This window comes from Lonchura striata, chromosome 20, assembly GCF_046129695.1.
Source record: "Lonchura striata isolate bLonStr1 chromosome 20, bLonStr1.mat, whole genome shotgun sequence".
NCBI classification, from domain to species: Eukaryota; Metazoa; Chordata; class Aves; order Passeriformes; family Estrildidae; genus Lonchura; species Lonchura striata.
Window position 1 is genome coordinate 8521106 of NC_134622.1, and position 14808 is coordinate 8535913.

At 53.3% G+C, this 14808-nt stretch overlaps 1 protein-coding gene and 1 long non-coding RNA gene across 2 annotated transcripts in view; one reads left to right on the forward strand and one right to left on the reverse strand.

The window, feature by feature from the left end:
* Window positions 1-3909, forward strand: part of LOC116184304 (uncharacterized) — a 39528-nt gene extending 35619 nt beyond the window's left edge. Inside the window, exons 2-3 of the long non-coding RNA XR_004149069.1 lie at window positions 920-1026; window positions 3881-3909. This is a non-coding gene — a long non-coding RNA (uncharacterized LOC116184304). The remainder of the gene's footprint in view (window positions 1-919; window positions 1027-3880) is intronic.
* The window catches only part of LHFPL7 (LHFPL tetraspan subfamily member 7), a 57867-nt gene that overhangs the window by 42420 nt on the left and 639 nt on the right, over window positions 1-14808 (reverse strand). The window contains exon 2 of the mRNA XM_031506461.2: window positions 4948-5086. Coding sequence (XP_031362321.1) covers window positions 4948-5086 — 139 coding nt within the window. The remainder of the gene's footprint in view (window positions 1-4947; window positions 5087-14808) is intronic.

Below are 14808 nucleotides of genomic sequence, written 5' to 3' on the forward strand. Positions count from 1 at the left end.
TTTGCTTTCGTGCCCAAGAACCTTGCAGGAAGACTGGACTTTGTTTCTTTTGGGAGCTTCTCTTGCAGTTCTGAGGAACCTTTCTTAAATGGGGAAACAGCTTTATGGCAACATTTCCTTAATGCTTTTCTGATGACTGAACACATCCAGCAATGTCAGTGCATCAGGACTGAGCATGTTTTTTTCTGCCACGAGAAGAGGGACGGCGTGGGCTCTGTGATAAAAGCCAAGATGCTATTTTTAAACAGGGATGGGGGGAGCTTCGGATGATTTTAAATCAAATCAATGCCTGGACAACAGGGCACTGCTTCCCCCCTGCCTCCACTGCTGAGTTCCCCTTCCGAATCCCAAGGATGTCTCTGACAAACAACCCTCGGCGTCAACAGGATGGAGCTCCCGGGCTGCCGCAGCCACCATGGCCCGTCAGGAGAGCGGCTGGGTCTGCCCCGCCCGGCTCTGCGGGCTGGGACCGCTCCAACCCTCCCCTCTTGGCCATTCCCCAACCTTCCAGTGTCAGCTCCCAACTGTCCCCTGCTTTGGGGAAGTGTCTGCTCCAGTTCTATCCCCTCAAAGCAGTGCTGGGACGCTGAACCCAGAGCGTGTCCCCACTGTCTGGTGGCCTCTGCACCATCCTTGGATGTTGCTCTCCAGCATGGCCAGCAGTGCGTTGGGAAGGGATGCTCGGCAGAGTGCCTTCCTCATGCCATTATTCCAATCTGGATTCTAAGAGAGAGGTGAGATGGGAGGGATCCAAAACCTCAGGCAAAGGAAGAGTTTCAGTGGCTCAATGGCAGGTCAGCAATGACCAGGCAGCCACGACCCCTCTGTTTGCTGCTCCACGGACACACTGGTCTGGCAGCTCCCTCCTGGCGCTGTTTTTATCTAAGTTACTAATTACACATTACCTATATGTCACCAGGCTGATCGATGGGAGCCTGAGGGATCAATACTGATGCAGATGATGGTGCTGCTTGCCATGCAGAGCCTGCACAAGCTGGGACAAACAGGGCACCATCGATCGCAGAGGTGGGCTGGGATGCAGGGAGGGATGGGAGGTGCAATGAGGGGAAAGGATCATGTGCTGCCTTCCTAAATAACATTGTGACACCGGGACAGCATTCTGGCCAGGGACTGCTGCCCCCAGCCTGCCCCAAACCCTCCACCCATCCTTGCTGCTCTCCCTTGGGAATGGCACGAACAGTTTTAATCTAGGTTGATTTTCAGTCCTTGGGAATTGATACATTTAGAAGGTTCCCACTGATCTGAAAATGAACCATTCTCCTTCCTGTGTCCTTACTGGATGATCAGTGTCTAAAGAACAGACAAAAATCACAAAGTCTCCTGTATTTTACTCTGCTGCTTAACTGACCTAAAGCTGAGGCCATCTCTGTAATGCCACCATGCTGCTGCCAGTAAGAGGGATCTTGGCTGCAGAATGCAATCAAATTTTCCAGGAAGAAGCTCTTGGGACTGCCATGAAACCTGGGATTACAGTGTGGTTAAATTGCATAACTGAGGGTTTCTGCCTGTCTTGCTGGAGCCTTGTGACTGTTCTGATTCTGTCGTGGCACTGCTGGGAAATTGCTCTTTAAAACCAGAAGAACTTTAGAAAGGCACAGGCAGGTCAGGATCATTTCCCTCAGCACTGGGTTTGTCTTGAGTAGTGAGTTGATGGTGGTAAGACTGGACAAAGAGCAGTGTGGGCTGAAAGCAAAACTCTCCCTGAAGGCTTCTTGTGCTCTGTGCCCTCAGCGAGGTTCCAAACTCTGCAGCTCCTCCTGCCAGGCCCCAGAGAGCAGGGAAAGGACCAGCAGCCCTGGGGCCACTGGCAGGTTGGATCAGCCACCCCTTGCCAGCAAAGCAAGAGCCCTTTGCCTGAAGAGCACACAGAGAAAAGCTTCCTAAAAGCAACAACATAATCCTGGCTTTATGGAGGCTTTTAGGGATGAGGGAGGCTGCTCATCCTGCCTGTGAGGACTCGTTCCTAAGCAGCACCAGTGCTGGAACCAGCTCCAGTGCTGGAGCATGGTCACCCATAATCCTTCCCTTAGTACCACTAGCCCCCAAAGCAGAAATCTGCCCAGATTTTCTGTTTGATGGGGTTCACTGAGTTGCAATCTCAGTTTTCATCAGCCTCGCTGCCCTCACTGAGTTGCAATCTCAGTTTTCATCAGCCTCGCTGCCCTGCGAAGGCCATTCCCATGGGGGTGAGGATGCTCTGGGCTGTGGAGCACAGTCCCTGCTGAAACCTGGCAGAGGCTGCAGGCTCAGGACACTCCTGTAAGGCAGTGCCACTGCTGGGGCTGTGTGGGCTGTGACAGCTCAGAGCAGAGCCTTGGGGCTCCCCGGGGCATCATCACAGTTCCCATGGTGAAGGCAGTGCCTGGCACACTGTGATGGCCCCGTGCTCCTCCCAGCAGCTGCCCCACTGTCACTCACAGAAAAACTGCTCTGAGAGCCTTGCAGGGATGAACTGCAACATCCAGCTGCAAACCAGGACCCCTGAGCAGCACCTGGCAGCCCCCAGAGAGGTTGTACAGGCACTGTCAGCCCTGAAGAACATTCCCTGTGCTTCCCTTTCAGCCCCATGCAGCAGGAGACATTTCTTCCTGGGATTACCTCCTGTTTTTAAAACCCTAGCAAAGAGGCTTTTGCTGAAGGACAACTGGCAGGGTTTCAGCTGTGCCCCCATTTGTCCTCCCTGTCCCTGGGGTCAGCCCCAGGACCCCTCTCCATCAATAGCAATGGGCTGCAGCTGAGGATTGGACCACCCCACACATAAATGGGCCAGCTTGGCTACCTCAGCCTCTTGGGAGGTGCTGCCATGCAGGTTTGGGAGGAAGGATCCCCCAGAAATTTCATTTTAGTGAGCTGACGCCATAAACAGGGAGTGAGCCCCACCTCTAATCTCTCAGAGGCAGCATTTTCTTTGTAGGGTGTGAGAGCTGAGCAAATGTTCCTTTCTCCTTCCTCCTCTCCCTGTTGCTCATTAACTCTTTCATTAGGGATCATCCTGTTGTCTTTTGTGTGGATATGTTGGGGTTTTTTTCCTAAGGAATGGATGCCAGGCATCAGGACTTGTGTTTTCAAAGTGTGGTGGCAATTAGCCCAGCTCTGAACCCTGGTGGCCTGTCTGCATCTGCAATTAGAGCTCTGCTCTGTCTGTCTGAGGTTTTTATCTTCCTCCATTCTGGGGCTGCAGAAGGCACAACTTGGCTCTCCAAATAAATAGCAGGAAAAAGTTAAAACTGTAGCTTGAGCCTTGCTGTGGGGCTGCCCTCAGGATTGGTTCCTGTTTGGTTCAGGGATCAATCCTTGGCCTCTGCACCTGGATTTATGTGAGTGCAGCTCCTCTAGCAAACCTCCCTGCTTGCTCTGCTTTCCTTCCCTCCCCTATCATTTCATCTATCCTAAAATCCCTGTTTTTCTCTGAGATAATGTGATTTTTGGGGAGGAGTTTCTCTCCCTGTCACCTCACTGAAGCTGATTTCTATGGAAAAGCTTCCTCCTAGGGAGGGAGGGGGCAACAAGGAGAGAAATTATGGAGGGGCAGCATTTCTGAATCCAAATACATTAAACCATTTAATTCTGTTGACTCAGGGCTGCTTGGCTCTGAATGGGAATTAATCCACAGTGCACAAAATTAAAAAGCACAAGACAAAATGCTTAGCAGGCAATGCCAGGGTTTAAAGCAAACCATTAGCTTGCTCAAACGTCCCCAGTAAATTTTCATTTGTCAATAACGCTTAGAGCCTACAGTTTATTTACAGCTTGTTCAATATTACCAGAACTCCTGGCAGCTCCTCATTTGTATTTATCTGCCACAGTCGGTTTCCTTTCCAGGGACTCGTCCTAATCCTTTGCTTTGTATCTGCTCCAGACGCAGCAGGGATGTGCCACCCCCCAGGCAAAGGTAATGTGGGGTTACCCTTTTCCACCCCAATTATCCCCTGCAGGGGAGATCTCCTGCAAGGGACCCATCCCTGGAGCTGAGATCTGCCATGGGGCTCCTCCAGCCTCTGTCCCACACCAGGGGACCCAGCAGAGATGGGAATCTCCAGCCTGGGAGAAGGGGACAGCACAAGCAGCTGTGTGTGGCCCCACAGCCCGGCTGAGCTGGAGCAGCCATGGCTGGAATCTGTCCTGCTCCATCTGTCCCAGATCGGATCCCATGGGATGAGTCTTGCAGAGGAGAGCGTGTAACAGGATTTCCCCCCAAAGCAGCTTGAATGCTCCAGGCAGAGAACAAAGCCTGGCTGGCCCTGAGAATTTCTCCAAGCAAAGGAGTTTATTCTCAGGCACCGACACGAAGGGGCATTAATCTCCTGTCATGGCTCTTGTCCAGCTGGGAGGTTCGGTCCAACACTCGGGGATGTGGCTCCCTGCAGGGGTGACAAGTCTCCAGTGGGGTTTGTCCCTCCCCAGCTTCCTGCCCTCTCCCTCTGCACTCCCCCGAGGCAGAAGCAAAGGCAATTGCAAAGGAATTTTAAGTGGATGCAGCATCCCCAGGGCTGCCTGGGGAGATACAGGACAGGCTGGGCAGCCCTGTCAGGTGTAAAGCCCAGGGAGGGAAATCCCTCCAGAGGCTTAACAACAAAGATGGAACTGGACACTTCACAGGGAGCATCTGCTGGACCCCAGAAGGTGCAGCAGCACCCTGCCAGCAGAAAGGCTGGTCTCACCACAGCCTCCTGTCCTACACAACATCCTGAGCTGGGGGCAGAGAGGGGGACCTGCAGCCCAGGCTCTGCCACAGACCCGTGCGTGGTTGGAGATGATGTCCAATAGCTTTTGTGCTGAATGCAGGAAGCAATCACTAAACTGAAGAGCCTCTTGCATTTCTCCCACCCTTGGTTAGAGCTTGCAAGCTCCTCATGCTGCTGAGCTCCAAGATGCCATGCCAGGACACCCCATCTTTCCCCCCCAAAGAGCAAACCCATCACTTGCCTGCTGCTGTCTGCATGTAGCCAGCCAGGGTGCAGACTCGGCGCTCGCAGGCTCCGCCGGGCAGCACGACAGCGACGATGGCCAGCAGGGAGCTGAGGGCCAGCAGGGCACAGCCGCCCGCACACAGCACAGCGCTCGTCTGGAAGGACACAGGGGACTGTCAGAGAGGTCACCCCACCACCACGCCCCCCAGAAATCCCCCTCTGGAAGTGGGGAGTGGAACCCTGTCATGGGTTTTCCCTTCCACCTTTTGTTGCGTCAATTCGCGGCTCAGTCGTGAGCCCCAGGCTCAGCCATGCTCTGCTCCCAGGGGTCACTGGCACTGGGGCTGCAGTGACAATTGCAAGTGCATGACTGCACGAAGGGCCACGTCCTGAGACCAGTGCCATTAGATGTGTGTGATGTGTCAGTGCTGAACGCTGAAATGGATCCCAGGGCAGCACTGCCCCAGCAGGCCTGGCAATGAGCAGGCATTTTGGGGATCCCGCTGCTGCTCTCGCTGCAGCTCTGCTGACATGGCAGGCTGCTCCCACCCCAGTATCCTAAAAACGGGGAAAAGCATTAATTCATGGCAAAACAGCTCGCCCTTGGGCACAGGTGTTCAGTCACTGACTGCTGCTGTTTCTGTCCTCATTGCAGGTGACAGTGGATGGCAGTGGCAGCAGAGTGGCCTGTTCCAGCAGGGACACTGCCAGCCCAGCCAGGGGCATGGCCAGGGGCAGAGAGGGGACCTTCCTCCTCCAGCACCCAGCTGGTGACAGCGCTCAAACAGCGTGAGGACACCTCGAGCCCGGCTCTGCAGCAGCCATGTCAACTCCTGTCACTTCCCAGCACATTCCAGGGAATGCTGCTGGCTCTGGTGAGTCACCCTGCAGTGCCACCCTCCTCAGCTCCCTGGAGCAGCACAGCTCCAAGGCAGGTCTCACTCCCATCTCCCTGCAAAGCCTGGTTTTTATAACCTCTGTGGGAGCTGCTCTGAGGAGGTCAGGTCCCACTCCCAGCCTTGTCCAGCCCTCTTGTCCTGGAGAGACATTATGGTCAGCAGTGCCCAGTTTGCCTTTTTTATCTTCCCCCTCTACCTGAGCTTTTGTGCAGCCATGGTTATTACAGAAACAGCTTTCCATTTCCCTCCCCTTCCCAAAGAGATCACAAACACTCTGCTACAGATAATTTATACTGCAGAAACCACAGGCAGGCTGAGCAAGGGAAGAGGAATTTGATTTACCTGGGATGCCCATGGGGGGTCCCAGCAACTAAAATCCCCCTCCCATCAGTGGTGCTGTCCCACAGGTCTGGCACTGCCTACGTCCTCCTCTCTTCCTGACTGCTGAGCTGGAGTTCAGCAGCTGGACTGGCTGGTGCTGGGTGGCACTGGTACTGCCAGCTGTGTCCCAGCAGCTGCCACTGCTCCAAGAAGGGACACTGGTGCTGGAGAGGGACAGGCCAGGCACCACCTGACACCCTGGAGTGAGTGCTTCTCCTGGGGCTGTGCAGTGATTAGAAATCAGCATCTTATTTATAGCCTATTTATGCACTGAGCAATGCAAATGCTGTCCCAGCAACAAATGAATTCCTGACATGCAAAGCAAAAGGAACAGCAGTGCAAAAACTACCCAGGGAAATGGAGAGGCTGCTCCAGCAGGGAAATCTGCTCCTCTCCAGAGCTTTCCAAGGCTCTGAGACCTGGACAGACAAGTGCTGCTTCAGGGCTTCAGACACAAAGACCCCTGCCCTGTCCCTACTCCAGGAGGGACCCATGGGGTTTTGGGTGAGGTGGGGTGGGATGGGATGGGATGGGATGGGATGGGATGGGATGGGATGGGATGGGATGGGATGGGATGGCCCCATTGCACAGACATTCTCCCAGCCTGGGGCCCCATGGGGAAAGCAGCCACAGTCCTGCTCCCCCACTGCTCCCAGGGCAGCAGCACGGCCAGGAAATCTGGATTCATAACAAAAAAAAGGATTACTCTGCCTGGCGTCTGTATTCCACCTTCCACCCAGTGAAACCATCCTCCTTTGCAAGGATCATTAATTATTTAGAGCAATGAATTTTTCAGCAGAAAGGGGTCTTGTGAAGCAGGCTGGTTCCTCTCTTGTGTGAAGCATATTATTTTTAATGATCTAGGTTCTCCTTAATTGTGATGGCTCAAATCCCCTAAAAACTCACAGTTCCTGCTGGAAACAACTGATGAGCTGCTCAGACTGTTAATCCCTGTGGAGAAGTGTGAAGGTCTTTTTTCAGGACAAAGTGACAGGAAAAAGGCACAAACAGGCTGGGTGCAGGTGAGTTAAACTGGCAAAAGAGCTGGTCTGTTTTGGGACCTGCCAGCAGGGTCTGGCAACAAGACTGAGGGGTCTCAGGGCTGGCAGCATCCTGAGGTGCCAGGGGTGGCCAAAACCCCACCAAATCCAGCCAGGCTGTGGCAAAGGGAACAAAGGTCTCATGAATAAATGGGAGAAGATTCATGTGGCAATAGAGGAAGGAAATGGTGAGGTTTGGGTTCTGCCATGTGGGCCAGGAATGCTGAGCCACTGAAGAGCTGCCAGGCAGCTCTTGGGGGCAGAAGGAGTGGCAGGAGCACAGCTGCCCCAAAAGTAGGTGACAATAGAAAAGGACACAGCACTGCTCTTTGCCTGGCTCCCACATTCTGCTGGCTGTGTGCTGACATTACCTGCCAAAACACTGCATGTGCTCTTGGAAAACAGAAATTTTGCTTTTGTCATAACCTTTCCATGGCCTCAGCTGGGAATTTGTGCTCCTGTCATGTACTGGATTTGCTCCTGCAAAGATCAAAAAGCTGCTTTCAAAGAGAAATAATAAGGTTTAAGTTTGAAGAAGTCCATGGAGCAAAGGTAGCAAAGAATAGCAGCTGCAATTCTCTCCTTCCCACTGTGCAGTACCTCCCTCTCTCCTCCCTGCTTGTGCCTGTTGCATCTTGAGCAGAAAGGAGAGGATGCAGGAAACAGATGCAAGGGCTGAAACCCAAAAACAGACAGGGTGGGGAGGAACAGCAGGGATGCAGCAGGCTGCCTGGGAGAGCCCTGCTCAGGCAGGGCAGGAAAAAACCCATTTATCCCAGTAAAGAGCACAGCTCCCAGTGCAAACCCTGCCAGGGAGGAGCAGGAAAAAAACCCATTTATCCCAGTAAAGAGCACAGCTCCCAGTGCAAACCCTGCCAGGGAGGAGCAGGAAAAAAACCCATTTATCCCAGTAAAGAGCACAGCTCCCAGTGCAAACCCTGCCAGGGAGGAGCAGAGCTGCCCAGCCCTGGGCACTGCTGACCCCTGGCAGTGCCAGGGAGATGCCCCCAGGGAGGCTGTGAGCAGTCCTGCCTCTGCCACGCTGGGAAAAGACATAAAACCATGTCAGATTTTCTGCTCCCACTCCCAGGGAGATTAATTGTTTATCCCCAAACAAATTAATTGTCCCCTGGTGGGACTGTAAATATGCCTTTATGTAGCATAATAAATTCTGATTAACAACAATCCCCTGCCTGTTTTTTAGTGTTTTACAGGTCTGACACATGCCATAGCTGGGCCATTCACTTAGCAATAAATCTGCTGAGGATGTTGTTTCATGCATCAGAAAAATCAAAATTAAAATGTCACATAATGGCTGTCCTGGGAAGAATTCCTTAATATGCCTAATGAAAACTTTTTAAAAGTTAACTCATCTTTGAAAGCCAACATTAAAGCAGGAAGGGGGAAGGAAAAATAAACTCTCCAGGAGGGTTTTTAGGGCTAAGAAACACTACCTAGTGTTTGGTTCAGCAGAGATAAACCAACCTGGCAAAGCTCCTGCCATCACTATGAACTGGGTCATGATGCACATTAGTTTATTAATGCAATTTATTAATTGGCACTTGACCATCCACCAACAGCTGCCATCCTGGATGGGGCCTGTGGTACCCAGAGCAGCAGGCTGAGGGCCAGGTTACAGACTGCTGGGGTGTTCCAGCCCTGCTCAGATGCTTCAGCATCTTTGGAAATGGGGGCAGAAAAGATATGCCCTAAATAACTGGGAAATAAAGTCACAGGCTCAGTGAGAAAAAGGAAGTGAAAGTCACAGTATATCTGGCTTTTTGGGAGTATCTGTTGGGAGAAAATATCTAAGAAACCCCAAATGAGCTGGAGAAAACCTGTAAAGTCAACTGTAAGAGAAGATGTGGCAAAATTAATCCAACCATTTTAATTTTTAAATGCAAACCTTTCCTATCAAATATTCCTTATGGGAATATGTTTTGGGCTTCAACTGAGTAGTGCTGCACCAGCAGAGGTAAAAACCAAATGGACCTTGTTAAAAAACCAAATCAGGATGGAGGTGCTGAGTGGGGACCTGAGCTTTGGGATTTGCAGGAATGCTGGCAGCACCCGGAGGCCGGTGCAGGTGTGGGCAGGTGCCTCCTCTGCCTTCCCCCGGGAATCCCGGGAAAAGCTGGGATGCCGGGAAAAGCTGGGATCCGGGAAAAGCTGGGATCCCGGGAAAAGCTGGGATCCCGGGAAAAGCTGGGATCCCCACCTGGGAGTTGCTGCGGGCCGGGGTGGGCGGGTGGAGCCTCGCAGCTCGCTCGTATTTCCCCCACAGAGGCGCAGAAACAAACATTCGCCATCTGGGCGGCATTAAAGCGACGGCCAGGAGGAGGATCCCACACATCCTGGGCTTCTCCTCCCCGGCAATTCCCTTCCTTTGGGCGCCATCTGAGCGCTTTCTCCTGCCTGCTTGAGCTTCCCTCTCCGTGCTGCTGGCAGAAAATGCCATCCGTGCCCAGGGGCGCTGGGAAGTGCCCGCTGTCACTGTCCCAAGGCGGGCAGGAGCGCAGAGCCCAGGGTGATGCCACCAGGGACGCGGCTGATGTCCCAACCCCCTGAGCTGGGATGTTTTGGGCCACAGGGATGCAAAGCAGGCTCCAGCCCTCATTTCTTCCCCTTCAACTGCAGGATTTGGTGGATGGGGACCTGCCCACAGCGCAACATGCACAAGGGGTATCTCTCCCCAGCAAAAAAAAAAATAGCTGCTTTTGCATTAATTCAGCACTAAATTCACTACTTTTGCACTAAATTCAGCAGCAGCTCCACTAAAATGAGGCTCAGCCAGTCCTGGCCTTCCAGGCAACTTTTCCAATTCCCAGCTCACCAGAAGAGTTAATGCCCAAACTGATTCACGTTGCTACGTGGGGGAGGCATTTTTTTAATTAGAGAGAAAATAAGGGACAGATAATATGTCTGATGAATTATGGCTGTCTCTTTCGCTGCCATTGCAATCTGGGGATGCTGGAAAGCAGTTCCTAATGGCACTGCTTTATCTAAGAGGATGATGGATAGTAGTGAAAGACAGAAAAAAAGGGAAAAGTAAGACATTAGCACATCAATGGTGTGCCTGTGACCTCCATCAAGGGATTCGAACCAACTTAATGAAATTTTAATTAGGCAGCAAGCAGTGCACTGTGCTGGGTAGCCGATCAGGCCTTCCTGCCGTCGCTGTCATTATCCTTGCCTGGGATAAGCCTTTCCCGGCGCTGGCAGCCGAGCCGGGCTCAGCGCCGCGGGTCACGCCGCTCGCCCATCTGCCTTGTCCTCCCAGAGCCAGAGCAGCCCGGCCACGGCGGGCTCTGCAGCCTCGGGAGCGTGCAGGGAATGTCCCGTGTCACAAATCCCTGCCAGCCGAGCCACACTCTGCTCTGCGCCCCGCAAAGGGGAAATGCACCATCACAGGGGCTCTGCTGTGCCCAGGCGCGGGGCTCAGGGTTTGCTCTTTGAGGAGGGGCTGTGAGCGAGGTGACCCGTGTGACACCCGTGTGACACCCGTGTGACACCCGAGACACCCGTGTGACACCCGTGTGACACCCGTGCGACCCGGCCGTCACTGTCAGCAGTGGCCACAGCTCAGCTGAGCCCCCTGCCCCCGCCGCCCCGGGGCTGACACCACCTCCTTGTTCAAGCAAAGCAGCTTCCCTCTCCCTCGGAGAGCAGCGGCAGAACTAATCCTGAGAGCAGCCTGGCTGCATTTTTAATCAACTTGACCTCCCACGGCCCACCCTTAAGCTGGTCCTGCCTCAGCTCCCCTTTCAGCCCAGCTGAGCTGAGAGCAGGCTGGTTTGGGACTTGGGCGCTGAAATGTGGGGCCACAGCCCAGCAATTACAGGTTTCCCCAATGCCAGGTATTTTCAGTCCTGTTAATGTAGGTCAGAAAAGTCTGTGTGCTGATGAAAGCAGATAAATCTGCTCTGGGGTAATGTGCATGAAGGTGGTGATGTCAAGAATTCCTTACATTTAGTGCTTGCAATTCTCGCCAAGGTTGTGTAAGTGCAATTAAAAATCAAATGGACTGGCAGACAGAGGCCGGTCTCTTGGGAAGTTCTTAGGATGAGGAGCTAAAAGTTGATTTCCTGATAATCCCAAGTTAATGTGCTGGCCTGATACACGACTCTGGAGGCAGAGCAGACTGCCAGCACACACATGCTTGGTCACACTTGGGTCACACTTCTTCTCTCCCTAATTCCAGAGCCTGTGCTAGAAGAGGAGTGACAGATTTTCCACAGAGTGACAGATTTCTTCCCATCTGCATGAGGACCCCATGTGCTTTTTCACCGGGATCAGGGCTGCTGATCTGCAAACCTGGCCCCAAAGGGCAAACCCCAGATGACACCAGGGACCCAGGGCTGAACTGATGCAGTGACAAACCAGCAGTGAAGATTTAATAAAAGGGTAAGGAGGTTTATTGTACATTTTCACTAAGCTTTGCTGAATCTTTTCAAGTCCTGCTTTAAAGCCCAGGAAAGACCCACTCAAGGAACTGCTGGGGTTGGGCAAAGCCTCCCCCCATCCTGAGCAGGTTATTTTGGACTCTGCTCCAGCATGGCATCACTGGCTCCATAGGCAAATGGTCCATGTGGCTTTAACCTGAATATCATGGGCTGATCAGCTTCTTTGTTATTTTAGATTACATGCTTGGCAAAGCCTGAAAATAATTGGAGACTATCTGGAAAAATAAAAATAGAAATCTGAAATGTGGCAGCAGTAGCTTCCGAAGTGCAGCACTGAGACAGGAACCCATGAGCCAAATGCTCCCACTGAAAGAGAAAATAAATTAGCTGAGGATGAAGCACTATTTTGCACGTACACAGTGATCTGGCACCAGGAAAAAAGTTGTGAGATGCGATGAAACCACTCAGAGCTCAAAAGTTCACCTGTTTTTTGCATTTGGCCTCCCAAGAGCAATCCCCTGTCCCCAGGGTACCTGCACACCTTGGGATGCCCCTCTGCAGCCCTCACAGCTCCAGGTCATCCCACAACAGATCCCAAGGGCCTCTCTCACAAATTGCCTGAGCAATATCACCATCACCATCCCCTCTCCTCTGGCTCCAGCCAAACCCTCTCCAGTTTCCATCAGCTCCTGCAAGGTCTCAGCCTGTCCACAACATCTGCAGCCATCAGGGTGTTTTTATTATATTCCACCCCATCAAATAATCATCATGATGCTGAGCTCCGTGCAAAGCCCCAGCAGCACTGACAGGGTTAAATTAAAGGTACCCATGATGTTAGAGAGCTGCAAAGTAATTATGAAAGGAAGCAGAAAAAAGCCAGCAACTCTAAGCAGACATGAAGGCACTCTTAAGAGAAGAAAGGCATGTTAATTAACCTCCAGACATGATTCAAAGCATCATTTGTAGCACGATTAACATAATCCCCCAAGTGCACACACAACTGGCATTAACGATCATTTGCAGGACTGAACGCTCCCCCACCCTTCAACAAATCGGCACATTGGAGCAGGAAACAAAAAGAACAATGTTCCCCAGGGATGGGCATCCCGGCTGCGGGTGGGCACCCACCCAGGGGTGCTCAGCACCCACCCAGGTGAGCTCAGCACCCACCCGAGTGTGCTCAGCATTCATCCAGGTGTGCTCAGCACCCACCCGGGTGTGCTCAGCACCCACCCGAGTGTGCTCAGCACCCACCCGGGTGTTCTCAGCACCCACCCAGGTGTGCTCTTCGCATCCCCAGATGTGCTACCAGCTCCACTCCAGAAGAGCCCCTGAACCCCACATCATCTTTAGCCCCCTTTGCCCCCGGCAGCCCCAGCTCCCACCCTCCTGCAGCAAACTCCACTTGAGCAAACGCTGGAGGCTCTTCTCAGGAGCTCCCAGATTCCTGTCCACGTTCGGCTCTCATTTTAAAGAGAGAGCTGCCCATCAGATCGCTGCAAAGGTTGGAAATGAACGTCGCGGCTCTGAAAGCAAAGAAAAAAGAGCCACGATTTCCCCATCTCTCCAAAGCGGATAGAAATCTCCTGCTTGAACTCGTGGACAGGGTTCTGAGCACTCGGCTCCCCCGAGCTGAGCACCGAGGCGTGCGGGCTCGCAGGCTGCTCAAGCAAGAAAGCCAAAGCTGTCGCCTGCCTCAGCAAAGCTGTCAGGACTATTTTATTACATTCCAGCCCATCAAATAACCATCACAACAGGTATTCTCCCCCTCCTCATGGCAGAAAGATGGTAAGGGAGCACTCTCCTCTGAAAGAGTCTGCACTGGTTGTTGTTCATTAATTATTTGGGTGGTATTAATAAAGGTGACACGGACATGTCACCAAAATGCGCTGCAAATTTCCCTCAGTGCTGTGATTATTCATCTCTCAGCACAAGCTCAGGAACTCAGAGACTTCGTGCTATCTTATATTCTGGGTCTCAGTGTTTCTAGAGGCTGAAGCTTGTTCAAATAAGTCACTGCCGAGCTTCGTTCTTATCTTTAAAGTTTGTTATTACTTGGAAGTGTTTATCTGCATCGCATTTGCAAAAACATCTGAACAAAGGCCAGCCCATGGAAACAAGAGCATTTTTGCACCTTTTTATATAAATAGTTAGGAGTTTATACAGCTGGTTCTTTTCTTTGCAATTCACAATATTTGTCTCTAATGCCAGTTTTAAGGAGCGTGATGGGATTGAAGCAATCACACGCAGACCTGGTGTCCTGGGAGAGATAACAGCGCAGCTCCATGGCAGGCTGAGAATCCAGCTGCTGGCAGCCGCCCTTTGTGCCCGGCACAGCCCCGAGCTCCCGGGGCTGCTCTGGGGATGCTGCCACACCGTGACGGAGCGAGCCCAAGCTCGTGTGTTCCCAGCGCAGGCAGGGATGTCACACTCACAGAGCGAAGGGGTAAGAGGGAAGGGAGAGCACAGGGCCAAGCGGGCGGTGGGATGCCGGGGCCGGGCTTTGTGCGGTCCCTGCACACACCCAGCGTGACGGGCGGCTCTTTGTCACCCCGGGACACCACAGCAACCCCATGGGGCGAGCGGGGGGGTCTGGGCCTCCTTCCTTCCCAAAACCTGGCACCCCGGGTGGCCGGGCAGGGGGACAGCCATGATCCCCCACATCCAGGCTGGATTTCTGCATCCACGTGTCTCAGGAGCAGCAGTTTCAGCCACCTCCCTGCTCCCTCCCGCACAGCAAACTCAGCCGGGAGTGATGCTCAGCGCCCCGCTGGGGAGCGCAGAAACCTCTCCAGCTTCTCCGGGTCCCTCCCGCACACCCCGCGGGAGCCTGCCCGGCCAGGGCGGGGGGATCAGCCGGGTCAGCCCCGCGGCACTGCCGGGACCACGGCTGCACCGACCCCCGCGCTGGCACGGGGGTTCCACACAGCCCCCCGAGAACAGCCAAGCGTCCCGAAGAGGGATGAGACCCCCCAGGGATCACGGGACACCCAAGGGGTGCTGAGGAGATGCTCAGGCAGGACGGGTGGGATGCAGAGGATGGAAGGGATGCTGGAGAGAGCACGAGGAGCTGCAGAGGATGCCCGAGGGCAGCATGGGGGATGCTGGGGATGCCTGGGATGATCTGGGCAGGATAGGGATGCTGGAGCAGGTC